The following is a 27,944-nucleotide window of genomic DNA, read 5'->3' as shown; positions in this document are numbered from 1 at the left end:
AGAGAAGGTTATCCAGCACCCTGCCTCCTCCCTCCCGCTGGATTGCACTCACTGGCCAAAATATTAGGAACCCCCTCAACGGGTTCGGGCTTCGGCAGCAGGAACAACCAGAAATGGACTCGAAACACTTGCCGCCCAATGTTCCCCCGCAGGATCCCCTTCAGTCCAGGTTGTGAGGAGTGGGGAGTTGGACTGCCGGCCCGCCTGGATCCCGCTGGGGATCAAAGTCCGTTTTACCGCTCCTCGAGGCCCAACCACACCTTGCCGGCCACCGCGGGTGCACGGCAGGGCCCGGCCTCCTGCAGATATACCCTTCCCGGATTCGCAATCCAGTGGGGTCGAAGCCGGGCAGAGCGGGGGGCGACACCAAGCCCGAGGTTGGCATGTGCGGCGGTCCAATTAGCGCCGTGCCGGACCAGGATGGCGAGACGAAATCGAGCGAGCGAGCGAGCCTCTCCCTGCCCCCTGCCCAGCTACCCACTCCCCAGCACCCGCAGCTCAGCCTGCTCAGGGTAACACACCGGAGCCAACGCTCCAGGTTCTGTGTCAGCAGTGCTGGGAATGACAGGCCGGAGATGACTTTGCAGGCTCTCTGACAGTTTTATCCTTCATTACAGTGGGGCGTGCTGATCACAGAGGCAGAGAGAGACTGCAGGCATCCGCTGCACAGCAGAGGAGGGATTCATGTTCTTTATTTTAGCTGATTACTATCAGTTTGTGTTTGCATTTGTTCGTTTCAGTTGATCAGTTTTATTGTGCTTAACTTAAAGCTAACGCATTAGTACTTTAATTATCCGATGGGGGAGGGTTTCCGATGTCTTTGAGCCAATCATTCTATATACTGCAGTACACGATGGTGTAATTATGGTACAGGGGGGTGAATTTGGCTGTTCGCAACAGTTCACTGCACTGGACCCTCGTGGGTGTGGAGACCCTGCTGTATCCCAACACTGCGGACAGCGATTAGGGGTGTCGCACGTATCGGAACACATCCATCCGCTTCTGGAGCGAGACCCCCCCCCCCAGCTAAAAGAGAAACCAGCCGAGAGAGGTCAAGGAAAGGCCACCCGAAACCCAGAAGGAGTGTGTGCATGCAGACCCCAGCACAGGAGCCCAGCTGCCCCCAGCGTGTCAGCTTAGAGAGGGAGACCCGGCCCAACCGAGCAGGTCCCGACGCAAACTGGCCACCCCATTCGTCACAGGAGCGAGTTCAACCCGCCCGACTCGTGCATCGTGGGATTGCTCAGCAACTGCCTCGTCTTCCGCCACCAGCAATGACCTACTGTATGAATCACACTCACCTCTTCAGGCTGAATAACTTACTGGATCATTTTTCTTTATCAGCTCCTTATCTGCGCAGCACTGCGGCACAGTGGTCGGCATTGCTGCCTCATAGATAGCTCTGGAGCCCTTCAATTCTGGCCTTGTGGTGCTGTCTGTGTGGAGTTTGCATTTTCTCCCCGTGTTCCATGTCTCCTAAGGGGGCTCCGATTTCCTCCCGCACTCCAGAGACATGCTGGGAAATGCCTTGGCTTCTGGGAAACCGTGCTCTGGTGTGTCTGTGTCTGTGTCTGTGTCTGTGCTCTCTCTGCACTGCGAGCGAATCTCACAGTCTCGTTCCTTGGTCTGAAAACCTCACGCATTTGCGTCAAGTACTGGGTTGACAAAAAAAAAACGAAGCGATGAACGGAAAATTGTGAAATTGTTGTGGAGACGAGCGATTCCATTAATTAAGCCATGTGTTTCCGTTCTATCGATATGAATAATGCGCTATTAATATTTTTGATGGAAAATTTCACTCATTAGGGATTTGGACCCCGGAGGCTGCGTTGGTCATCGATGAAGAAAAAAAACCCGGAGAGTTTCCTCGCAGCTGAATCACTGGGTCACAGACAAATACTGTGTACCTTCGTCCCCCTGTCACTTCATTTTCAAAACATGCTGTCCAAAGGCATGCTGGGAGGTGAACTGGCTTCTGGGAAAACTGGCCATGGTGGGGGGTGTGTGTGTGTGTGTGTGCCCTGTGATGGACTGGTGTCCCACCCAGGGTGTACCCTGCCTTGCACCCGTTTCTTCCCAGGAAAGGTGTCACCGTGTCACCTTCCTAATATTCCCAAATTCCTTCAAAAGCTGCTATGGGATGACCAGTGTGCGCCGGGGGCGGGGTTGGGGGCGGGAGGCAGGCAGGGAGCTGGATCCGAGAGTACGTGCCTGGACTCCGCTGGGTAACGCTCCGGCTCGTGACACTGTGGGCAGCTGCAAACAGATGCATACGTCAGTGCGTGTCCAGAAGTGCCGTCACTACAGCAGCAAGAGAGGAATGCCCACCCACCTGCTGGTTTCCATTCCAGCCGGGCCTAATGGGGCCTTAATGGAAGTAACAGCTGGGTTGACGGGTGTCTCTGCAGGTTTTCTACATAAGAAGTGACTTGGCTTTTGAAAGGCAGTGGATAAAAGCCGGACCTCCGACGCATGACAGGGCAGAAAGGGGTTCATATGGATCCCCCTGATTAAGTCACTTCGGGGCTGAGAGCCGGGCTGGAATGAAAACCCGGCAGGTGTGAGTGCTAGGGCTTCCTGGATCAGGATTGGGGAAAAGACGAAAACGGCTGGATTCCAGCTAAAGGAGCAGAGTGAATCATCTGGATTGCTGCCGTTGGCTGCGCCAGAGGAGTTCTGCGATGTGGACAGTGAGGCTTCTGCAGTCCGGGTATCAGTAAACCAGAGATGAGCATCACCAGCTGGTAGGAACAGCCTGCCATCCCGTACTCCTATATCCGACTGGGCCAGTGCCCGTTCTTAGCGACTGCTCAGCCCTCTACCGCAAAACGCGATCTGACTTGGCCTTTAACGATGCAGAGCAGCTCTTCATCTGTCGGCTCTGCTCTCGCCCCAGGCTGCCGAGAAACAGGAGGACGAGACAAAAAAAACTATTTTGGGTGTCCGGGCCTCGGACAGTCAGGATGGGGGGCTTACAGTAACATATGCCGTCCTTGGCGCGGTGCCCGGGGGGGCAGGGTACGCACTCGTAGGAACCGGGCGTGTTCTCGCACTGCTCGTTGGGGCAGGTGTGGGGGTCCAGACACTCGTCGATATCTGGAACCACAGCAGAGGGAGCATCTTCGTTAAAACTGGGGCGGGGGGGGGTGACACACCGCTGCCCCCTCTTCGAGCTTTCCTGAACCCCGTCTTTGGAATTCGCCAGGTCGCGGCAGAGCAGGGCGCCCCCGATCTCGTGCTTATACTGGTAATAAACATTAAAAGTAGCTGCTTAAAGTTACTTTATAGTAAGGACACAGTGAGAGGAGACTGGAGGATTAGACGATTACAATGAGGTTTTGGAATACAGCAGGAAAGCAGAGGGACAGACACAGAGCCAGTTAAATTAAAACCCTTCTGAAGAAGGAGGAGGTTTGGAGTCTGGATTCGAAAGCGCTCATGGGAGGTGACTCTCTGCTACTCTTGGGGACAGAACTCCACAGCTCTGGGGCGCAGCAGGAGAAGACCCTGATCTTGCGCCTATACTGGTAATAAAACTTTAAAAGTGGCTTCTGAAAGGTACTTTACAGTAAGGACACAGTGAGAGGAGACTGCAGGATGAGACCATTACAATGAGGTTTTGGAATACAGTCAGAAAGCAGAGGGACAGACACAGAGCCAGTCTGCATTTGAGGGAGTTTAGAGAAGGTGGCTCTCCGATATCCTTGGGGACAGAACTCCAGAGCTTTGGGGTGCAGCAGGAGAAGACCCTGTCTCCCCCAGAGTTTAGATAGGCTTGGGGGACAGACAGGAGACCAGAGGCTGTGAGGTGGGGAGGGGGAAGACAGTAACTCAGACAGGTACGGAGGTGCCAGGCCATGCAGAGCCCTACAGGCGAGCAGGAGGATTTTGAAGTCGACACGAAACCCGACAGGAAGCCAGTGCGGGGACTCCAGGACAGGAGTGATGTGATCACTGGCACTCGGACCTGGTCAGGATTCTGGCTGCCGAACTCTGGGCAGACTGGAGTTTGCCCAGTGTGGATTTAGAAACCCCAGTGAGCAGAGCATTCCAGTATGAATGGGGGGGGGATGAAGTTTTTACAATATTTTGCACATGAAAAGATGAAAAAGTCACTCCCCTCAACCCCCCACCAAGTTCTTCAATTTAGAATGAAATTCAAGTACAGCGCCGTCCACAGACTGGGTGGTGGAAAAACGGAAAGTTAGATCAAAAGAAAAATGAGAAGGAAGAGATGAATGAGAATGCTAAAGAGAAATAAATCAGAAAAATACGAACGACGGCAGAAAAGCGAACCACACAGAGAATGAGACGGCGAGGAGAGAGGAAGGGAAGCGTGTTGTTATTGTTCAAGATGGGGTGCACTTTTACTCCGAAACGTGCAAAAAGAGCGGGAAACGCCGATGGAATGAGGTCGACTGACATGACGCACTTGAAATTAGTCTTCATGGCCGAACCCTCGTGATGGATGGGGCGCCCGTCGCTGCGATACCTCTAGTTTCTGGAACAGCGGAGCGTTTCAAGATGGCGTTCAGGGGGAGAGGCTGAGGAGGAATTCTGAGTTTTTCCATTACCTGAATGTTACGTTATGACATTATTTATTATAATTATAATATAGGTGGGTAGCTGCATCAGCATGCGTAGGCTGCAAAGGAACAAGTGATTTTTATTCCAGGCTGAAAAAAAAGAAGAAGAGAGCACAACGTTTCGGCCGTGGAGCCTTCTTCAGGTGTGAGAAAGTTACCTTTGCCTACTGCCCTGTCTTTCTCACACCTGAAGAGGGCTCCACGGCCGAAACGTTGTTTTCTTTCTTCTCTTTTCAGTATGGAATAAACCTATTACTTGTTCCTAATTATAATATATAATAGTGTAACACTACAGGGTTCAGGTGGGTACCCTCACCACTGCCACCTCAGGTCAGCCCCCCAAAATTGGGGACTTGAACCCAGGCTTCTGGCGTCACTCAAAAGGGACCCAGCCTCTTGAGCCAAAGGGAGATCTCTCTCAGGCTGTTTTTTTTTAAGTTTAAGAATTTTGATATGAGTAGTACCGGGAAGAGAAGTGCTGGGTCATCGAAAGAGAAATCTAAGATACCTCCATCGTGTATGTATAGCACTACAAGAAAATTAATGGCAACTAATGAGAAAAGCAAAGCAACTGGAGGTGATATGGGGAAAAAATAATGGAGATGCACTCGTACGTACGCAAGAGGAGCTCCAGACCAACGTCTCGGAGTAGATGTAATACAGTCGGAATTGAAGGTCTTAAAAATAGTCCATGGACTGTGTGTTTAAAGAGGTTGAGGAATTGAAGAATGAAGTTTTGAAATGAGTAAATACTGAACAAGAAAAGCAGATTTAAAGCTTGAATTGGGGGAAAAAAAAGTTTGTAGTACAGCTGCTACAGAGGCGTGTGATTATTGATCTGGAGCACCTAGAGAATGCTGTTCCAGCTCGTTTCTCGTGAGTCACTAGTGTGTCCCTCCTTTGTGGGGCCCTAAAGATTTCGTAGGTCCCCAGTCTCTGTGCCTGCGGTGCCTCATGGGAAAATCCGGCGCTGGTTCTGCCATGCAGTAGTTTCCGTTTTACGTTGTCGTGCAGATTTGTTTTTATCGTGGTGTCAGTGTAAGAAAAGTTTTAGCTGACCTCTGACCCCAACAGGAGTGTTGTGGTGTCTGGGGATGGGGTTTTTCTTTTTTTTTCTCTTCATTTGTCCCTGATAAAGTTTGATAACCGGCCAAGGTTAGCACGTTTTTTTTTTAACCTTCCCCGAGTGAAGGAAAGCTTAGGTTAGGAAATTAGTTCAATTGTACTGGAGGTTGATAGGCTTGCTGGCACAGAATACTTTTGAGACATACTTTAAAAGTCTCAGCTAAAACTGTTTTTTTTGTTGTTGAAATCAAATTATTTGTGCGTATTTCCCATCCTTTACTGGTTTCGCGTATTTTTCATTGAGCATTTGTGACGTTTTCCTGCTTCGAGAGGGCTGGTCTTTCCTGGGTGTCTAAGGCCCCAGGTGGTACCTAAGGGACAGCCCCCCCCCTTACCTGCACAGGTGCGCTTGCCAAGGTGAATCTGCAGCTTGTAGCCATGGTTACAGCGGCAGGTGTAGGACCCGCCTGTGTTGATGCACTGGCCCCGCCCACTGCCGCAGGGCTCCGCCTCGCACTCGTTGTCGTCTGAAACCGAGAAGACCTCCTCATTTCATCACCTGGAGCACAGTTAGTGCCCCCCCCCAGTGCAGTCAAACAGGCAGGCATCTAGTGGGATCTTTCCTCTTACTGGGCGTCCTGGACAAATTTCCCCCTGGCCTTTACCCATCATGGCCTCCTAATAACCCCCCTCTCTGAACTGGCTCCATCACTCTGCTCTCCTCCCCACTGAGAGCTGGGGTGTGGGGAGCGGACTGGCGCCTCATCCAGGTGGGGGTACACACTGCTGGGGGTGGAGGGGGGATCCCCAGGACCTGGAAAGAGCTCTGGGTGGAGGGTCCAGGAAAGGTGCTATAGAAGTGTGAGCATTATTATTAATAATATTACTCCTATCCGTGCCCCTGTGGTTGTCACCCCCAAGTGCCACCATGCCTGTGGGCAGCCCCCTCTCCCCCACGGCGTGCCCACTCTTCAGGAGGTGGTCACAAGCTCCACTGCGCCTAACGGGAGGGACAGCACCTGTTGAAGGACTTTGCTGAAGTCATCAAACAGCGGGCAAAAACGACAGGCGTCACCATTCAGCTGAAAGAGAACAGAGGCCCTGGCTGCCCAGTGCCCAGCATAGTGCTAACTGTGAGCTGGCAGTTAAACGAATCCTGGTCCATCCATCCATTGTCTAACCACTCTATCCAGTACGGGCTCGTGCGGGAGCTGGAGCCTATCCCAGCATGCAACAGGCGTAAGGCGGGGTACACCCTGGACTGGACACCAGTCCGTCACAGCGCGCGCCCACAGACACACCTGGCCGATTGCCCCAGAAGCCGATTAATCTCCCAGCCTGCCTTTGCACCGTAGGACGCGAGCATGGCGAGACCATGCAGACTCCACACAGACAGCACCCCCAGGTCTGGAATTGAACCCAGGTCCCCAGCGCTGCCAGGCAGCAGTGCTGACCCAGGTTTCAATACGTTGTCACCATGTCCCTGTCTGAGCTCAACCTCTGCCTTCCCAGACAGACCCATCCGGGACCAACGCTCCCTCTAATTTCTAACGGCCTGTGCGCGCAGGAATTTGTGAAAGTTGTGCAACTTTCTTCCCCAGTGACAAAAACCGTGTGCGCACTAAATTGAGCGGATGTCAAATTGTAAACTTGAAATTATTTTTTTGTTAATATAGCCATCCTCATAGAAGCATAGAGATCCAAAGGATCGAGAAGATCCGGGACCGCGATTCCATGAGCCCAGTCATAGAGACCGAGTGTCCGAGCAAGCAGGAGCAAGGAGGTACGAGACTACAAGAGCATCGATATTGACGATCAAGTAGCAAAAATAATGCACACAATTTTTTGTGTGCAATTCCATTTCCTATGTGCACTGATTTCATGACTTGTGTGCGCACGGGCACACGCGCATGGCTAAGAGGGAACGTTGCCCAGGACTCTCTGAGACCCAGCGGCAGCCCTGGCTGTTCTTGTGAGCGGCGGGGCATGGGCTCCTCACCCACACAGTACTTCCTCTGGGCGTGAGCCTTGTACCCAGTGTTGCAGAGGCAGGCGAAGCCGTTGGCAGAGTTGATGCATTCTCCGTGGCCACAGATGTTCCTGTTCAGCCTCCATTCGTCCGTCTCTGGACAGGGGAAAACATGGAAGGGGGGGAACCCACAAACAATTAGTGACGGAGCAGCTGATGATCACAAGCTTTCAGGCAAAAATAAAACCAGAGGGCACAAGCGGAAACTATGGGGAAGTGCATTTAAATGAAACAAGCTGCCATGTTGTTGAAGCAGATAGCCTGGCTGCAGTTAGGAAAGACTCCCTTCTTTACACCGAGGGTGGTGGGAGTGTGGCACAAGCTGGCCAGTCACATTCGCGAAGCAGATAGCCTGCTTTCTTTCAAGAATCAGCTGGAAGAGGTCCTGCAGTTAGGAAAGACTTTCTTTACACAAAGGGTGGTGAGAGTGTGGAACTAGCCATGTTGTTGGAGGAGGTAGCCTGGATCCTGCTGTAGCGGCAATGCTTGTTAATAAGACAGAATTAAGTGTTGCTGTGCTTTCCCAAATGAGGCCCCATCTCTCTCTTCATCTCTGGTGCAGCCACAGAGAAACTATTCATGCAGGCTGATTTAAGGTTCCTTTGATAAGGGACAGCTCCCAAATGGGGATGCACTTAGCTAAGCCTGGCTATCATGATCAATGGTCATCCATTGGCGCCTATCTGTCTAGGGAGTGCCAGATGGACATCTGGACTGCATTCCTAAGTGTCAGGAGTAAGTGACTCATATCTCACCTTGATCAACCAATCAGGGACTGGTAGGGCCGAGTAACCCACGTGGGACTCTGATGCCCAGGAAACTTTCAGCCAATGAACGAGCTGAAGTTCCTCCAGGTAAAAACAGGCAACACAGAGAGCCTGAAGTAGGGGAAATTGTAGGAGACTATTCTAAAGAGAATTCTAAGGAGAATTCCAGGGGTGCGAGACAATTTCAGGGCAGGATGTCCTAGGAGCAGAAAGGCTCCAAGGGCAGGACATTCTTGCAGCGCGCCTCCTGACCATCCTGAGACTCAGCCCAGACAACCACGGATCGGCCAGTGTGTCCGAGTGCCAGAACTTTCCTTTGTTCTAAGAGTCGAGAGCGGAGGTTGCCAGAGAGTAACCAGAGGATCCACCCGAGGTTAGCATCAGCAGCAAGCCTCGTGAACAGGTCAGAACTGTGGACAGCTGAATCACTATTCAGAACTCCTATTCCTGACTTGCTGGGACCCACAGTCATCTTTTCTCCTGTGCACAAACTTTGCTAGTTAAAGCCAACACTAACTAGCCGGTCAGTGAGCATCAGCAGCGCACCGTCGCAAGCAGCACAGCACAGCCTGGCACGGAGCCAGAGAGCCCGCAGGAGATCTGAATCCCCAGAGATTGGATGAGTATTCAACTTCACTGCATTACTGCTCGAGAATTCAATTGTTATCCCAATCAGTTGATATCAGTTTAATTCCTAAGAGTTATGTACTTGTTTTGAGTATCCAATGTAGAAGTTATAACCAAGTGCATTTACGAAACGGTCGAAATGAATGATATACTGAACGTATGTCCTCTTGATATATGTAACTCTTCGTAACTGAATGAATATATACCTTTTGTATTCTGATAACCCTCTCGATAAGATCTGTTAGGTTTATATGCATATTTTATGTATTAATAAATGTATTCTTGTGTATTAGTACCTGTGTGTGTGTGTTGTTTGAGTTATATCGCATGGTTGGATTCTAAGGCCATTAAAAGAATCAATTTTGTGATTTACTGCTACAATTAATAATTGTCCCAGTAAATGCCCAAACCCTACAGAACTGGTGCCTTGTGAGAGCACACTACAAGAGCAACATAAGATTAGTCAATTCTTGTAATTTTGTTCACTGCTCAGAAGTAAAGATTTTGTGCTCAAGTTATGGGTTTCTGTGCAATGCCCTTGGTTACAAGGGGATTCTGAAAGGCAGCCCTACCATAAATAACAGCTTTGTGAAGATGTGAAGATTGTGATGTGCAGTATTTGATGACGCTGGGTCACTGAGCTGTAGATTCTATTATGTGAGGCCTTTGCTTTGTTGTCTTATCTATTCCACACTTAACCTTTCCTCCCATTATCACCTGGACAGTAGCACAATGTCAGCAAACTACATTAAAACAGCTTTAATTCAGGACGTAAATCTAGGAATATTACTCATTTTCCTATCAAAGATATACCTAATGCGTCCTGCGCTCCCAGTAGACTTCTGCATTTCCCAACGACGTCATCAGCCATGCTACACTCCAGTCCGGTGCAAATCCTGAGCTGCCAATGCAGCCAACCTGCTGATCCTACCCTCGTGTCCATAGGATCGTGCTCTGGATTTTTAAAAAAATGCTGCTTATTTTGCATTCGCTACAGTGTGTTCAGATTTAAATTGACAGGGCACAGAAGTGCTGACTGAGGTGGATAAGATTGCATAGTGCTTTTATTCAGTTCATTCTATAAGTACCTTGATGTTTTTTGCATTTTGTTGTTTTAAATCTTGTGTGTCAAAATACTATGTAGTATTATTAGGTATGGAAAATACTCCAAACAAAGTAGAAAACCCAAAAAAAGATCATTAATAAGATGAGAAAAATGACAAAGTCATGAATGCAGAAGTTTTCAAAATCCTGTACTGAGGCAAACAAATTTAACTGAGTGCACAAATGCTCCAAAACAAGCTGCACTGATTGTTGTGCAGCCTTTATGTGCTATAATAGTCATTCACACAATTTAAGAAATAAATCCACCTTTGTCTCAGTCAGGCAGTGAATATAAAGAAAAGATTCAATCCTGGAGACTAAGGAGCTTTCAGAACAGCTCAGGGATACAGTTGTAGAAAGACACAGACAGGCTGCACACGGGTCCCTTTGGAACAGCACTGCCTCCATCCACCCAGTCACAGGCTGTTTCCTGTTCTCAGCCCATGTGCAAACATCACATTGCTTTCCTTTTCAAACAGTTAGGAATCTTGTGAAATTTCAAGTGCTTATTTTTAAATCATAAAAAGAATAGTGTCAATAATGCAACATTGTAAGACAGTTTTCTGCCCTCATAGTGGCATCACAGTTGGTAATGAATATGTCATATTTTCTTTGATATAGGTCAGCAAATACATCAGTCTGGTAATATGTATTCTTCTCATGGGTAACATTGAAATTAATTCAGTTTTAAACACTTCCAAGTTAATACTATTCTTTTAGTAAAGGCAAGTTTGTGACAGTATACTGTTACAGATGTCGTTAATGAGCATTACAGTGTGTGTGACTGTGTCAGTGTTGTTGATGTACAGTAGAGTGTGTGAGAGTGTCTCAGTGTTGTAAATGTGCAGTACAGTGTGCGAGAGTTTGTCAGTGTTGTAAATGTGCAGTACAGTGTGCGAGAGTATGTCAGTGTTGTTAATGTGCAGTACAGTGTGTGAGTGTTGTTGATGTGCAGTACAGTGTCTGAGAGTGTGTCAGTGTTGTTAATGTGCAGTACAGTGTGTGAGTGTTGTTGATGTGCAGTACAATGTGTGAGAGTGTGTCAGTGTTGTTAATGTGCAGCACAGCGCGCGAGAGTATGTCAGTGGTATTAATGTGTAGTATAGTGTGTGAGAGTTTGTCAGTTTATTTAATTTTCAGTACAGTCCAATTGCAGGAATAAGAATAAAAAAACAATTATTTTTTCTTCCACTGCTCAGAAGTGCAGGTTCTAAGTTCATTACAACAAGTTACAGTATGTTTTGCTTTGTGCTGGCCTTGGTTACAAGGGGTTTCTGCATGGTGTCCTGACCATAAATATCAGCTTTACAAGGCTCAAGGTGTACAGTATTTGTTGAGACTGGGTACTGTAGCTTCAGTGCTGGGGTAATTCTGGAGGCTGTTGTTTGTAGCTTTTAGCCGCTATCCTGTTAAGGGTCCATCTAGCCCTGTCGATGAGCTTTGACTGTTCCTCCTCCCCGATGGTGTTTTCCCTTGTTTGGTGTACTGTATACTGGTATGATTTTCATCACTGTTCTCCTGACACATTAAATCATTTTGCCACTTCTGTGACAGATGCTTCTGTGATTCAGGCACCAACTGTTTCATCCCATTCAAAATCTGTTAGATTACTCATGTTGCTTGAAAAACTCATATTTTGTTGTATGTTGATTTCTAGACTGCTTTTACAGCAAAAACATACTAGTAACTAATATCGAAATTAGTATGAAATGTGTAAATTATTTGTAGTTGTCATAAATTCTCAAATTACAGGTGCTGTTGTCAGTAGGTTTTTCCATGATTTTGTCCTGTACATTAGCAGGTGCAGGACAAGCTTTCATCTGTCTGACACGACATATCTGTATCGTCAGTGTTGTCTTATACATTAAAGTGGAACAAGTACGCTCAAAACCACTTAACAGGAAGTCCTTCAGCGCAGAGTAACGGAGTCTGTTTTTACCAGCCCCTCTTTTCTTCAGTGCTTCCTGATTAAAAACATACATTACGTTATCGAAACAGAAAGTATATTTCTGTTTCGTCGCCATTTTGAGCGAAGCAGGGTAGATGCAGTCGGGTACAAGTAGAGAGGGAATAAACTTACTCCTTCATTAAAAACACACTGAAGTGTGGTAATTGCGGAAGGTGGCTGGGGGAGAGAGCAAGAGGTTGGACCAGAAATCAGACTTCAGACCACTGGGTGTAGAGTCTGAGAGCCTGAAAACATTTGAGAGTAAATTGTAGCAGCAGAAGGACTTCAGGGGAAACTTCACACCAGCCTAGGTGAGTCTCTCAGGAATAAATGTGTCAGAGTGCGCACTGTTTCACCTCTCTTCTATACTGGTAAAGCATTGTCCAGCGGTACTTTCTGAAACTGATCCTTGTCCGCAGCCGAGTGCAGGACTCCTGCTCTGAAGACACACGGACCTGCTGAGACGGGTTCACAGCGTGTTCAGGTTTAAAATGGTGGAGAGCAGAACTGTTGACTGTGGTGGATAAGTTTGCATAGAGTGCTTTTAATTCAGTTCATTCTATAAGTACTGAGAACCCTGATGTTTTTGCATTTTGTTATTTTAAATCTTGTGGGTCAAAATACTATGAAGTAACAATATTTATAAGTAACAAAATATTTACTTATTCACAAAGCAAACAAATAAGAAAAAAACATAATTAATATAATGAGATAAATGACAATGTCATGAATACATAAGTTTTCAAACCTTGTACTGAGGCAAACAAAAATATCTGGGTGCACAAATTTACCAAAATAAGCTGCAATAATAGTTGTGTAGCCTTTATGTGCAATAATAGTCTTTCACACGATTTCAGAAATAAATACCTTTGTCCCTGTCAGGTCCCTCAGTCAGGCAGTGAATATAAGGAAAAGTTTCAATCCTGGAGACTAAAGAGCTTTCAGAACAGCTCAGGGATACAGGTGTAGAAAGACACAGACAGGCTGCACACGGACAGTGCTGCATCCACCCAGTCACAGGTTGTTTCCTGTTCTCAGTCCATGTACAAACATGATCTAGCATTCCTCTTCATACAGTTAGGAACCGAATTGAAATTTCAGGTGCTAATTTTTAAACCATTAACAGACTAGTAGTAATAATGCAACATATTAAGACACTTTTCTGCCCTCATAGTGGCATCATAGATCGTCATATGAACGTGAATATGTCATATTTTATTTGATCTATGTCAGCAAATACATCAGTCCGGTAATATGCATTTTTCTCATGGGTAACATTGAAATCAATTCAGTTTAAAAAACACTGACAGTTTTTTTTAGTTAATACTATTCTATTAGTAAAGACAAGACTAGGTTTGTGAGACTATACTGAGAATGATACAGTTTGTTAATGTGCAGTACAGACAGTGAGTGTGTCAGTGTTGTTGATTTGCAGTACAGTGTGAGAGTTTGTCAGTGCTGTTGATGTACAGAATAGACTGTGAGTGTAATTCATGTAACTGCTGTTTTGTAGTTTTTAGTAGTGAGCCTGTTAGGTGTCCATCTAGACCTTTTGGAGAGCTGTGAGTTGTGACCGCTGTTCCTCCTTCCTGATGCTGTTTTCCCTTGTTTATCATACTGTATGCTGTTCTGATTTTCATCACTGATCCCATGACACATTAAATCACATTAAATTTGCCTTTTCTGTGACTGACTCTTCTGCGATTCAGGACCCCTGTCAATATCTCTTAGATCTCTCAAGTTACTTCAGAACCTCAAATATTAAAGTGTTGATTTCTAGACTGCTTTTACAGATGAAGTTTATTGGAAATTCATATTGAAATTAATATGAAACTCATGTAGAAGCCAGAATTACGTACTATCCCTACGTCTGTGAAACACCTGATCCTGTATTCTTCACACTGGAAACTGAGTCACCTCTTGACTGAGAAAGATTTAGATAACTTTTTTTTTATTATTTTAAACAAATTGTAAATATGATGTTTACATTGGCGTTTTACTCCTGATGGTAACTGTAACAAATTGTCACGTTTCACATCCTTGCTAAACAATCATGACATTCTCATCCAATCAAAGGTTTGATGTTTTTTTTTATTTTAAAACCATGATCTTGACATGCAGGTGTGAAGTAGAGTTAACAGCTTGAGATTTAAAAGGTTATTGTGACGCATACGGCTGACATTACAGGTTGTGCAAGCTGTGTTGCATTAACATTGCAATGTTCTTTTTTACAAGTGTTAAAAGAGGCGATACACAACGTGTCTCCATCTATAACTCTTCAGTTTACAGAGAAATTCCACCAGAGCCTCACAACATTGTTCAATAATACTCTTCTTGTGTCAAATTTTTAGTTTAGCAGGGTTTGCGCGATAAGCACATTGTTTAATGGGGAAGATGTTACCCACGTCTATATCACTGTACAACACTTGTACACTTGAGTCGGGAATGCCATACCATCTCTATTGGATTCAAATCTGGGGATTCAGCTGTTTTCACCCAGTTTTCATAAGCTGTCTCTTGTTGACTTCCCATTTCTTTTCATCTTCATTATTTGGTGTGAGAGAGTCTTCTTGATTTTGGCCATAGTCTGTCCAGACAAATGGTACAGATAAACGTGTACTATACTGATGAGCAAATATCTGAAGAGGGCTTCGCAGCCGAAACTTAGCGTTTTATCTCATCTCTTTTCAGCATGGAATAAACTTGTTCCCTTACTGTAACTTCTGGATTATTTCTGTATCCGTAGCAGCTAAATGAGGGGAATTAAATCAGTCAAAATCTCGGAGTGCCAATTGTAAAAATAACCCTTCTTCCTTCCTTTGTTTAACTTAAAGAATTTTGAGAAGAAAGTTTGTAATGCAGGGCGCTCTGAACGAGTTTGTCAAGATCACGGTTTCAAAATAAAAAAAACATCAAACCATAGATTGGATGAGAATGTCATGACTGTTTTGCAAGGATGTGAACTTTAAACGTTTTGTGATATTTAGAAATACCAACCAATTCAATATAATTATCAATAATATTGACAGTAGTGGCAGTACAGTAGCAGTTTGAAATTATTCATTGTTATTAATAAATCACGTAGCTTCGAACATGTGATATTTAGAAATATAAAAAATGTCAGTATAGTGTCCATAATATTTGCTATTTTAGTTTTTCAAAGAAACGTTTATTTGTTAAAAGAAAACTCAAGGCGACAGCTGGGTTTAAACCCCCAACCTTAGGCATACAAGGTACACACTTAAGCCATTACACCACACATGTAATCATGTGAGAATGAGTTAAACTAATGAAGACATTTCCAAAGAAAGTGTACAACTGTAATAATTTGAATTATTGTAATAATTTGAGCTACTGTATTTGAATATAATTATACCGTTATTAATTTCTTTAGATACGCAATTCCATATTATATTCCCTATTCATCAAATTCTAAAAAGTATGTGTTTTTTTATTGTGATAACGAGTATTTGCAGAAAAGGTTAAAACATTATAATTTTTTACAAAGTATATACACTTAATATAGTCAGAAGGAGCACGTAAAAATGTTTCCAAAATAACAACAGTATGTAACCAAATTAAAGACTTTGATGCTTAAAATGTTTAGGAAGAAAGTGGAATACTGGTGTATATTTTTTATTTTAGCTACCAATACCAGCCATATACAGTTTACATACTATGTTTATGTTCCTAAAATTAATGGTGTTTATGAGCAATCTCTGGGAAACCATTATAGGCATGGTGAATCGGAGATTCTCAAAACTTACTTTGTATGATTGGAAACAAATACGTGATCAGATCAGCGAAATGCTGTGGTGTTACTTTTTGTCAATGAAAAAATAAAGTATTTTCGTGTCGCAACAGTTAAACTGATGCAGACAGTTACAAAGAAAGTGGACCACGGTAATACTTTGAGCTTACAGCCTATCCAAGGTCATTCTTTAGTAATGCTATTAGTAATATCTTCTGTAAAGCTTTGATGCTTAAAATATCCCTGCATAATTAAAATATTTATAATGAAGGTAGAAGGTTGTGTACTTTTGTCCAACTGAGCAATCTTGCTTTTATAAAATATAACAACATTTTAATGTTTAATGTTTAACATGCTGTAATACACAGTTTGAAATTATTAAAAGTCTAAAGAGTATACAACTTAAATTCTTAATTGGAAAAAGATCATCCTTCAGCAGTGACCAGGATTTTCTGGCGACAGCTCAAATGCTGTACATGAGACGTTAAGCTTTATTAGCTCCACCTAGCAGTTTTACAAGGTGATTCCGGAAACTATTATCATACCTTTGGTGTGATGAGGTATGATGCGTTAAGAAGCGTGGTGACATGCCACAACTACCGCGTTTTAAAGCAGCGTACTCTGCGCATTTTGAATGGCTGGATCTAGATGTCAGAGTGAGAACTGTTTCAACTCTCTTATGTACTGTTACAGTGCTGTCAAGGTCTACTTTCTGAAAATAAATCCTAGTCTGCAGCCGAGTGCTCTGAAGTCACATGGAGATGCTTAGATGGTTCACAGTGCGTTCAGGTTTAAAATGGAGGACAGTAGAAGCGCTGATCGTGGTGGATAAGATTGTGTCAGTGTTTTTATACATAGAGAGCATTTTCTTCAGTGCCTTGTTAAAGTACTGAGAACATTTAAGTTTCTAAATGTTGTTGTTTTAATGCTTGTTGGTCAAATACTATGAAGTAATAAGTAATAATATTTATTATGTACAGTGCTTATAAAAAGTATTTATCCTCCTTGGACTTCTTCACATTTTATTGTGTTACAGCATGGAACCATGATGTATTTAACTGAGATTTATTGCCCCTCATCAACACCAAGTACTCTATAATGTCAAAGTGAAAAACAATCCAGACATTTTACTAAATTAATTAAAAATAAAAAACAGAAAATAATTGAATTCATACATATTCACCTTTGGCAGCAATTACAGCTGTCAGTCTCTTTGGGTAAGTCTCTATCAGCGTTGCACATGCTGACATTGGAATTGCCCATTCTTTTGCCCATTCTTCTTGGCAAAATTGCTCAAGCTCCATCAAGTTGGAGGAGTTCCGTTTGTGAACAGCAATTTTTAAGTCATTCCACAGATGCTCAATTGAATTGAGGCATTGGCTTTGACTTGGACACTGCAGTACAGTGTGTGAGAGAGTGTAAGTGTCGTTATCGTGCAGTAACGGACAGAGTTTGAGCAGAGAGGGATTCAGCCTGTTTTAAAGTCATTTTATACTTAAGAACAGGATTTATACTATATATATATTTGGATTTCCTGTTTATTGAGGGATATTGAACTTTGCCTCTTGTTTATCTGTTTTGGTGGACATGAATTGAAAGGGAAATCCTATAAGTAACAATCTACAGAACAGGGACAGAAGTGCATTGACAGATAGGGACATAGATAAGTGAACTTTTGTGTTTTGACAGATAGGGACATAGATAAGTGAACTTTTGTGTTTTTCTTTACTCATGATAAGTTATTGTAATTATAATTATTGTTTTGTTATTGTAAATTAATTTGTAACTATAAAAAACACTGCTTTTATATTTTTGTGTCAATGTAATAATGTGCAGTAGTGTGTGAGAGTGTGTGTCAGTGCTGTTAATGTGTTGTACAGTGTGTGTTAGTGTTGTTAATGCGAGTGTCTCACTTGTGTGTTGGCAGGTTTTGCTGGTCAGATTCATGTCCTTGAGTCCCTCTGCTGACCATGAGCAGGAGAACAGCTTTTGAAATGAGTCTCTCTGGGGAGCCTGAGGCTGAAGATGGAGCGATGGGCCCTGAAATTAAGAGGTAAGAGGGTATCCTTGTGTTTGAAGACCTGACTGACTCTGACACTGAATCTGTCTGGCTACAAGGCTATACGGATGTGTCTGTGTTACTGTAGATGTTTCTGCTGTTTTGTGTCTGTTGTCAGAGTTATGTGACTGTAGTGGCTGAAGTTTCCTGGCTCAGCTGTCTTGGGTCTAGTGCTCAAGTTTGTTGTCACAGGCTGTCAGGACATGCATTCTCAGTGTCCAATCCCAGGGGGATGCATGTAGTGGGAATATCACTGTGACTGGGTGGCTACCTTAGTTTGAGGTAACTAAAATTATATAGCACACTTTGAACTTCAGACTATAGATTAAGAAAAACAGACACTAAGGATATAGTTCTTGAGCATCTTTTCCTTTCTCTGGGTGCTCTGCTTAAGTACATTCTTAGCAGTTCATTTATGTATAGATCAGCTAAACCTGCCTAGTCAGCTAGACAAGATAACATTTGTAAGTGTTTCAGGTGGGTAGCTGTGTCAGCATGCGTAGGCTGCAAAGGAACAAGTAATAGGCCTATTCCATGCTGAAAAAAAGAAGAAAGAAAACACAACGTTTCGGCCGTGGAGCCTTCTTCAGGTGTTGTTTTCAAAACACTACAGTACTTTTTCACGGTTATCTTAATGGTTTCTTCAAACTGTGTATGTTGGCAATTATCTTCCTCTACCAGTCATTAAGATTTAATAGTACTTTTCATCACTCAGCATATACAGAGGGATTGGAGCAGTGGCTCTGTGGCTAAGGATCTGCACCTGTGGCTGGAGGGTTGCCGGTTCAAATCCCACATCTGACAGAGGAATCCTAATCCATTGGGTCCCTGAGCAGGCTCTTTATCCCAGCTGCTCCAGGGGTGCCATATAAATGGTTGACCCTGTGCTCTGACCCCCATCTTCTCTCCCTGTCTGTGTGTCTCATGGAGAGCAAGCTGGTGTATCTGAAAAACACATTCCTAATGCAAGAAATTGTATATGGGAAATAAAGTGATCTTATCTTATCTTATACATTCAACCACCAGATCTCCACAGCCTTCTTGTCCACCATTCCCTTAACCATCATCTCATACCACTGACCACCTGATCTCCATAACTAACTAATAACTGGGTAGCAAAGCTGATTACTGGCTTTAAATCACAAAGCCTCAGCATCACACAGTCATTCGGTCATTTCCCCGAGAACTATGTCAGCTGAATCTAAAGACATCATGTGGCTATGTTATCTTTTGAGACCAGATATCCTGAGACTGCTTTAGTAAAATATAAGTAAAAAGATATATAGTTGACAAGATATAATACGAACTTATAGTAAAACACTTTTAGTTAATTCCCTCACCAGTGACAGCCAAGGTGTCTGATGAGGCCTTCAACTAATCACTGCCTTCAAGGTGAAACAAACTGCTCTAACTGATGATCCCCTTCTCTGTAACAGCACCAACCGGAGGCTGTGAGATGCATAAACTCTGCACTTTTGATATTTTGAGTTTGAGTTTGATAGGATCCACTATTCTTCTTCTTACTGGTGTGTGTTTAAGGTACTTATGAATATGCTGAGTGGATGCATTCTGCTATTTTTTATGTTGCATATTTGTATTGTATGTTTTTAATAGTATGAGCTCACCAAACCAGATTATATGCAACTAGTTGTTATGGCAATAAAATATTGAACTTGAAATTTCTGGGGAATGTAGTTCAGGCTAGAACTGCTATCTTGCCTGAACTTGCCATCTTCATCGATTCTATGTTCAAGACTTCAGTGCCTCTTCACCTCCAGATGTACAAGATCCATCCACCTGCTCATTATCTATATTCAAAGGTGGCCGGAAACACAGAATGTTAGGTTATATAATTAAAAGCAAGGAATTTATTGAAAGACATTTTGCTAAAATTGTATAAACCACCAGTAAGGCCTTATTTAAAATTGTATATAATTTTGTTTCAATATGGACACTGTGTATAATTGTACTTCAATTTAGATCATTGTATATTTTTAGCTGCTTGAGATTTAGTCCAGAGATGAGGACCAAGATACAACTCTGGGCTCAAAGGATTATGTAATATTGAAGGTTAAAAGAACCAAACATTTCTAATCTTATAAGAGTGGCTAAGAGGAGTCTGATTCAAGATTATAGAATCCTAAAGACGCTGACACACTCAAGCCAGTGAGCTAAATCACTGTCAGCAGTGATGGACAATAGTACCTGCACAGCTACACCTGGAAATTACATAGGCAGCAAGAGACAGACACTTAAACACTGAACAAGAGTGTCTGAATGGACACACATGGCCACTGTACTTCAGCCTAGTGTCCAGTGGGGAGAGAGGAAGTTAATGGACAGAGTGTTTTAGAGTCCAAAACAGAAATTTGAGCCCAGAGAGAGGGAGTTAAAAAGCCCTGTGAAGATATACTGTGAAGGACATGTGTTGAAACTACAGAGAAGTGTATTTCAAACTGAGAACAGGAGGCCCTTCTTTGCAGGTTGTTAGAGTCAGGAACAAGCAGCCTAGCCATGTGGGTGATACTGACACACTGGTGTCTTTCAGGAAAAACACAGCCTGAGATCCTTGGATCAGTTGGTTACTAACTACCAAACTGTCCAGAAAGGCTCAATGACGTCCATTAATGACTGTGGTTTAGCTGTCTGAATCTGGAACACTACTTGAATTACTGGATTTCAAATGATCACATTCTTGTTGTACTGAATTCCTGTTGGTTTTATAAGATCTATGATTTAAATTGGACTATAGAAGGATTTAATATGTGATTTAATTGAATATATGATCTGAACTTGTGAAGGACCAGAGTAGAAAGGGATGAGTAGATCCCAGGTAAAATGTATTACTGATTTATCACTCAGATGTGCAGAATCACCAGCAACATGACCAATGTGTGACTTCAGCTGACCAGCTCTGCCTCTCCAGTAGAAACGTGACTCCAGGCTCTCTGAGCTGTTCCAGTTTGAAAAATCAGCAGAAACACCCTGGAGTTCAGGCTCATGTTCACACACTGGGACAGTGTGCTGCCCCCTATAGGCTGTTTCCTTCAGGCCATGTAGAGGGAAAGGGGCTGTGAGGGCTGAGCAGCAGAGAGACACATCTTAATCTTGCAGAGGGAGAGATTCTACAAATTCAAAACAGAATAAGCTTCTTATGTATACCGTTCCGTGGCAAAACAATCTCTTCGTTTTCCAAAGGGCTACTCATTCCACTTTCCATATTCTGTTTTCCACTGAAAATCATCACATCTCCAGAACCCAGTGAAGCACATTCTGTACTCTAGCTCACTGTGTTACTCCCTCTCTCTGTTTTTCATGAGTTCCCTGTCTGTAACTTTCTGATTTTTGTTAGTGAGCTCAGCTTCTGTCAGTTCAAGGTCAGGAGTTTGTGTCTGTGCTGTTCACAGGGCCAGTCTGGAGAGACCAGAGTCATCAGTGCCCAGATGTGTGTCCATGAAGAGTGACGGGTCAATGAATCCACCAATAGAGTTCAGAGGTGGAGCCTTTGCCTCTGACCCAAGGTGAGGTCACTATTGTGTATTGAGTGTATCTATCTGTTGGTCATGAGATAAGATTGTGTGAACTGGATCACGTCTCACTTTCAATATTTTTTTTCTGTGAAAAGTTTAAGATGAATAAAGACTAGACGGCTGAAAACAAAAACAAAATTCTGCAACTAGTATCTTCTACTGACTAAAGGATGAAAGACTGTGTATCCACTCCAGACACGATCACAGAAACACAGGGGAAGGAACAGTGAGCTGTAATTGATCATGGGAGTGATGAGCATCAGAATATAGAACATTAATTTCTCAAAACGGATCAAACAGTAGAGTGGGGGAGAGGAGCTCCAATAGACACTTTGTCATTTACACAAAAATGTGATCCTTGTTTTATGGAGTTGAGCTCCATGTCAGTTGTGTAGGCATCAGATTGATGACAACTTGATGATGATGGTGGATTTGGCAGCTGTAATTATTATTGTCAATAGGGGTGTGTCCATTATTCTGATATAGTAATTATGGATTTAGAAAGTCCAGCCCCTCGTCCTCACAGTGGATCCTGGTCAGTGCAGTCTGAGTCAGGGTGACGTGCACTAGGAGACAGACACTGGTAGAAGTAGATAACACTTGATTCCTGCGTAACATAGAACAATATAATTTGTTGCTAGACGATTTGGGAAAACAAAAAAGACATGCAGAATGTGAGGATATAGTATACAGTTAAAAGAATAGAATTTATTGAAAGACATTTTGTTAAAGTTGTACAACAGACGGTGAGGCCTCATTTACACTATGTACACTGTTGTTTTAGACCTTAGTTATTGTGTATAAAGTTTTGGTTACAAACAGATTACTGTTCAGCAATTAGTCCAGAGGAGAGTAACTAGATACAGCCTTGGGCTCAAAAAGAGATCAAGCACTGGATCAAGCACAAATGTTTAACTCTGATGGCTGAAAGAACTGTACCTGTGCAATCCTGAAAGAGTGTTATTGACTATTCAGCTGAATAAGGTTAGGTGTCTGTGCCTGTGCTGTTCACAGAGTCAAGCTGGATAGACCAGGGTCACCAGTGTCCAGCTGTGTGTCCATAAAGAGTGACGGCTCAATGAATCCACCAATAGAGTTCAGAGAAGGACCCATCGCCCCTGACCCCAGGTGAGGTCATGCAGACACATGAGAAACACACACAGGTTGTGGGTAACAGAGGGCTGTAATTGAGCACAGGAGTGATTAAGCAGCAGAATAAAGGATCCGGATTACTCAAAAGATATCTGGCTCTTGAAGTTGTCTTCACATCATGTGTGACAGAGGCCGAGAGCTGCAGATCCAGCTCCCAGCTGTGTGTCCATGAAGACTGACCGTTCAACAGATCAACCACCAGAGTGTGGAAGAGGAGCTCCATTAGGACACTCTGTCCATTTACACCATAATGTGAACCTTGTTTTATTGGGCTGAATTCCCTGTCAGTTGTATTGGCAACAGATTGATGACAACCTGATGATGGTGGTGGTGGTGGCAGCTGTAATTATTATTGTCAGTCGGGGTGTGTCCATTATTCTGATATAGTAATTATGGATTTAGAAAGTCCAGCCCCTCGTCCTCACAGTGGATCCTGGTCAGTGCAGTCTGAGTCAACAGGGTGGCGTCCACTAGGAGACAGACACTGGTAGAAGTAAAAAAAAACTTGATTCCTGCGTAACATTGGCAACAGATTGATGACAACCTGATGATGGTGGTGGTGGTGGCAGCTGTAATTATTATTGTCAGTCGGGGTGTGTCACATTGTTATCGACTTATTGGATTACAAAGTTCAGCCCCTTGTCAGTGGCTAGTTAGGGAGTCCATTAGGCATGTGGGCTCAGAGCCAACAGGCTGAAGTATAGAAATTATTCAATCCTGGAGTGTCTTTTGGTACCATAATGGCCTGTTAAGACTCCTGCACACTCAGCACACAGTGCTCTGGCCAAATCAAGACCGTGCAGGAGGAAGAAATGAACAACCTGGGATATCTCAGTGTCTGTACTGGTAAATGAAGGCTACAGCAGAATGAGACCTCGAATCATAATGGGCTCCATGCCACTGGATTAAGGTCTCATTCAGTCAAGATGTGTGCAGGCTGGTCTGCAGTGGTTTCTCCACAGTAAAACATCACACACAGGCATCTCCCATCCCCAGCATGTATTCGAGGTTATGTGGAGACCAGATAATTGCCACAGGAGCAGGACAGTGATATCTGGGAGCTCCTGGTCATGAATTGCCATGAAGGCAGCTGGTACAAGAGGGCTGTCAGACACTGTGTATTGTGCAGGTTCACTTCAGCAGCTCTATCTGAGAATGCGCAGCACTGTTCAGGATCAGCTGTTGTTTCATCGCTTCAGACTGGACAGCTGTGTCCAGAAGGTCTGAACCCAGGAGAAGCTGGAAACTCTAAATAATAAAAAATAGCTGAACTTGTTAGTTTTCCATATTTAAATGATCTGGTGCTGTTGTTTTAAAGAAATTGATATAACATTAAATTTTAAATTAAAATAAAATTAAAAAAAATAAAATTTGACATTTTTAAAGATTCACAGAAGTAAACATAATTTCAGAGGCAAAACCATATATATTTCTGAGAGGACAGTTCAGTAACAGCAACAGTATGACTTTTTTTAACTTGAGGGTGTGTCATCTTGTCCTGAGGTATGCCTTGCCTGTCTTGAACTCTGTATTTCCTCTCTTTATAATAATAATTGCTTACACTTATATAGCGCTTTTTCTGGACACTCCACTCAAAGCGCTTTACAGGTAATGGGGACTCCCCTCCACCACCACCAATGTGCAGCATCCACCTGGATGATGCGACGGCAGCCATAGTGCGCCAGAACGCTCACCACACATCAGCTATCAGTGGGGAGGACAGCAGAGTAATGAAGCCAATTCACAGTGGGGGGATTGTTAGGAGGCCATGATTGATAACAGCCGATGGGGAAATTTGGCCAGGATGCCTGGGTTACACCCCTACTCTTTTCGAGAAACACCCTGGGATTTTTAATGACCACAGAGAGTCAGGACCTCGGTTTTACATCTCATCCGAAGGACGGCGCCTGTTTACAGTATAGTGTCCCCGTCACTACACTGGGGCATTAGGACCCACATGAGGTGAGCAGGGTGAGCGCCCCCTGCTGGCCCCACTAACGCCTCTTCCAGCAGCAACCTTAGTTTTTCCCAGGAGGTCTCCCATCCAGGTACTGACCAGGCTAACACCTGCTTAGCTTCAGTGGGTTGCCAGTTGTGAGTTGCAGAGTGATATGGCTGCTGCTTCACTCTTGGCATGAATTCTTGTGCCTGTATTTTGTTTGTGTAAGGAGTAGTATAGAGGGATTCTGCATGACTTTTGTGACTCTCTGTCTCTGAGTTAAAGGCACAATGTGAAGAATCCTCATTATTTTGTTTGTCCACAGATCTGCTGGGCATGGAAATGTGTTCTGTGATTTCTGCACTGACAAGAAGAAGCACCACAGAGCTCTTGAGCTGTTCTGTAAGACTGATCAGACTCTCATCTGCAGTCTGTGTTCAGTGCAGGAACACAGGGGCCATGACACCTTCTTGTCAGAACAGGTAATGACACAGGTAAGAGACTTCAGTCACACTCTCTAAAATCAGACCAGTGCTGAATATTGACACTCTCTTCACCAGCTGATTCACAGTGAACCTGTAAGGGTTGAGTGACTCTGTGTGTCTCTGTGCTGTGCCATCTGTTCCCTGTGCTCACAGACAGAGATCTGTAGTGATCTGTGTGGCTGAATTAATACACACTCATCACTGAGGGCAGCTCATTGACTGTGTGCTATATTATTTCACATGTACTATACAGTGTAATACATTAGTGACCACAACTCAGTATCTCAGTACAGAAACACTGAAGGATGGTCATTTATTCTTACTGTGGAACTGTAATCACTATAGGTGCTGTTATTGTGTTTCTATGAAAACTTCAGGTCTCTTGATTCCTCTAAAATCTGCCAATTCTCTACTCTGTATGTTCAGGATGTGAGGAGGGCTGTGACAGGTGAACCTGAGGATTTCTGTACAGAAGGATTCCAGACTGACCAAACAGGTTAGTGTATGAGAGTGTCTCTCAGGAGAAGAACAGACCAGGTCAGTGTGTACTTATGAGTGTGCTTTGGCAACTGGAATCAATTAAACATAATAATTTAAAGTCTTACACATGGATTCTAAATATACAGTAAACACTTTGTTGATACAACACTAAAACATACATAACAAACTAACAAGAGTAAAGGAATATATTTGTGAATCAATCTGTTGTAATATGAATTGTTGATCCTTCACTCAGGGATTAAAGATGAGCAAATAACTATTATTATTGTCTATAGCTAAGGTTATTTGAATCTCATATATCAGTATCATATATATATTGTAACGGATTTGGGTTCTCTGGGCATGTGCCCTCGCTGCTCCCACCTCAGGTTGGCCCTCCACCACTGTGGCTCGAACCCAGTTCTCCAGCATCACGCAACAGGGAAGTTGCTGGCTGAGCCTGGGCAGCCAAGCTCCCTGTTGTGCACAGGGGAGTATTTGTTAAAATATCATATATCAGTGGTTAAATCACATTCATATTCCCAAAGACAAGAAAATATGCATGTACTATCCTGAACTGTGTCCAAAATAATAGTTAAACTTGAGAATTGTAATGTTAATATACTGTAGAAGTTTTGTACTCAAAGATCAAGGAACTTGTGGCCATGGATGAATTTGAACTTCCTGCCGATGCCAGAGCTGAGCAAAGTATTTGCTGTAGTTTCTCCAGTTGCTTTCTCTGTGCTGGGAGTGTCCTGGTGGAGAGAAAGGAGGAGAGAGAGCTTTGCCTCACATTGCTGAGAACAGCTATGCAGGGAATTTAGCATCTTACTGAACTTCAGTCTCTAAAACAGCCTGTGCACAGTCATCTGCTTGGATCACGCAAAGTGAGATCATAGAAGACAAGGTTAGTCTGAAGTGTAGCTTTTTACTGAATATGCTTCGATATTCATAATGATGACAAAAGAAGAACCTAAAAGGCAAAACATAACAATTGGTTTATGAAAAACAAGATTTCTTCTGTTTTTTACTGTTGCACTCTCTCAGCCTGAAGTCTTTGAACAAATCCTGACTCAGACTGTTGCAGTCACATTGTTGGAAAAGTCAGATTGCCAGGCTAGCTGGATAGAGAAGCCAGTGAGCAAACCAATGAAATGAGTTGTGTGCAACCTTATAACCTTATAAATTGTGTGCACCAATCACAGTTGGTGATTGACTGGGATGTCAGTAGATATATACAGTGCCTTGCGAAAGTATTCGGCCCCCTTGAACTTTTCAACCTTTTGACACATTTCAGGCTTCAAACATAAAGATATAAATTTTTTATTTTATGTGAAGAATCACCAACAAGTGGGACACAATTGTGAAGTGGAACGAAATCTATTGGATTTTTGAAACTTTTTTAACTAATAAAAAAATGAAAAGTGGGGCGTGCAAAATTATTCGGCCCCCTTGCGTTAATACTTTGTAGAGCCACCTTTTGCTGCGATTACAGCTGCAAGTCGCTTGGGGTATGTCTCTATCAGTTTTGCACATCGAGAGACTGAAATTCTTGCCCATTCTTCCTTGCAAAACAGCTCGAGCTCAGTGAGGTTGGATGGAGAGCGTTTGTGAACAGCAGTTTTCAGCTCTTTCCACAGATTCTCGATTGGATTCAGGTCTGGACTTTGACTTGGCCATTCAAACACCTGGATACGTTTATTTGTGAACCATTCCTTTGTAGATTTTGCTGTATGTTTGGGATCATTGTCTTGTTGGAAGATAAATCTCCGTCCCAGTTTCAGGTCTTTTGCAGACTCCAACAGGTTTTCATCCAGAATGGTCCTGTATTTGGCTGCATCCATCTTCCCCTCAATTTTAACCATCTTCCCTGTCCCTGCTGAAGAAAAGCAGGCCCAAACCATGATGCTGCCACCACCATGTTTGAGAGTGGGGATGGTGTGTTGAGGGTGATGAGCTGTGTTGCTTTTACGCCAAACATATCGTTTTGCATTGTGGCCAAAAAGTTCGATTTTGGTTTCATCTGACCAGAGCACCTTCTTCCACATGTTTGGGGTGTCTCCCAGGTGGCTTGTGGCAAACTTTAGACGAGACTTTTTATGGATATCTTTGAGAAATGGCTTTCTTCTTGCCACTCTTCCATAAAGGCCAGATTTGTGCAGTGTAAGACTGATTGTTGTCCTATGGACAGACTCTCCCACCTCAGCTGTAGTTCTCTGCAGTTCATCCAGAGTGATCATGGGCCTCTTGGCTGCATCTCTGATCAGTCTTCTCCTTGTCTGAGCTGAAAGTTTAGAGGGATGGCCAGGTCTTGGTAGATTTGCAGTGGTCTGATACTCCTTCCATTTCAAGATGATCGCTTGCACAGTGCTCCTTGGGATGTTTGAAGCTTGGGAAATCTTTTTGTATCCAAATCCGGCTT

At 43.7% G+C, this 27,944-nt stretch overlaps 2 protein-coding genes across 2 annotated transcripts in view; one reads left to right on the top strand and one right to left on the bottom strand.

Annotated features, from left to right (window-relative positions):
* The window catches only part of LOC138223952 (latent-transforming growth factor beta-binding protein 3-like), a 63,050-nt gene that overhangs the window by 29,667 nt on the left and 5,439 nt on the right, over positions 1 to 27,944 (bottom strand). Inside the window, exons 2-4 of the mRNA XM_069180131.1 lie at positions 7,651 to 7,776; positions 6,047 to 6,178; positions 2,977 to 3,096 (exon numbers count right to left, since the gene is read on the bottom strand). Of these exons, the coding sequence (XP_069036232.1) occupies positions 2,977 to 3,096; positions 6,047 to 6,178; positions 7,651 to 7,776 (378 nt within the window). The remainder of the gene's footprint in view (positions 1 to 2,976; positions 3,097 to 6,046; positions 6,179 to 7,650; positions 7,777 to 27,944) is intronic.
* Positions 12,032 to 27,944, top strand: part of LOC138223951 (NLR family CARD domain-containing protein 3-like) — a 125,558-nt gene continuing 109,645 nt past the window's right edge. The window contains exons 1-6 of the mRNA XM_069180130.1: positions 12,032 to 12,437; positions 17,805 to 17,930; positions 21,344 to 21,457; positions 22,481 to 22,594; positions 24,883 to 25,039; positions 25,469 to 25,538. Of these exons, the coding sequence (XP_069036231.1) occupies positions 17,848 to 17,930; positions 21,344 to 21,457; positions 22,481 to 22,594; positions 24,883 to 25,039; positions 25,469 to 25,538 (538 nt within the window). The 5' untranslated portion in view covers positions 12,032 to 12,437; positions 17,805 to 17,847. The remainder of the gene's footprint in view (positions 12,438 to 17,804; positions 17,931 to 21,343; positions 21,458 to 22,480; positions 22,595 to 24,882; positions 25,040 to 25,468; positions 25,539 to 27,944) is intronic.

The sequence above is a fragment of the Lepisosteus oculatus genome, chromosome 18 (genome assembly GCF_040954835.1).
Source record: "Lepisosteus oculatus isolate fLepOcu1 chromosome 18, fLepOcu1.hap2, whole genome shotgun sequence".
NCBI classification, from domain to species: domain Eukaryota; kingdom Metazoa; phylum Chordata; class Actinopteri; order Semionotiformes; family Lepisosteidae; genus Lepisosteus; species Lepisosteus oculatus.
Note: the sequence above shows the minus strand (reverse complement) of the source record. Positions and strands in the feature narration are given on the sequence as shown.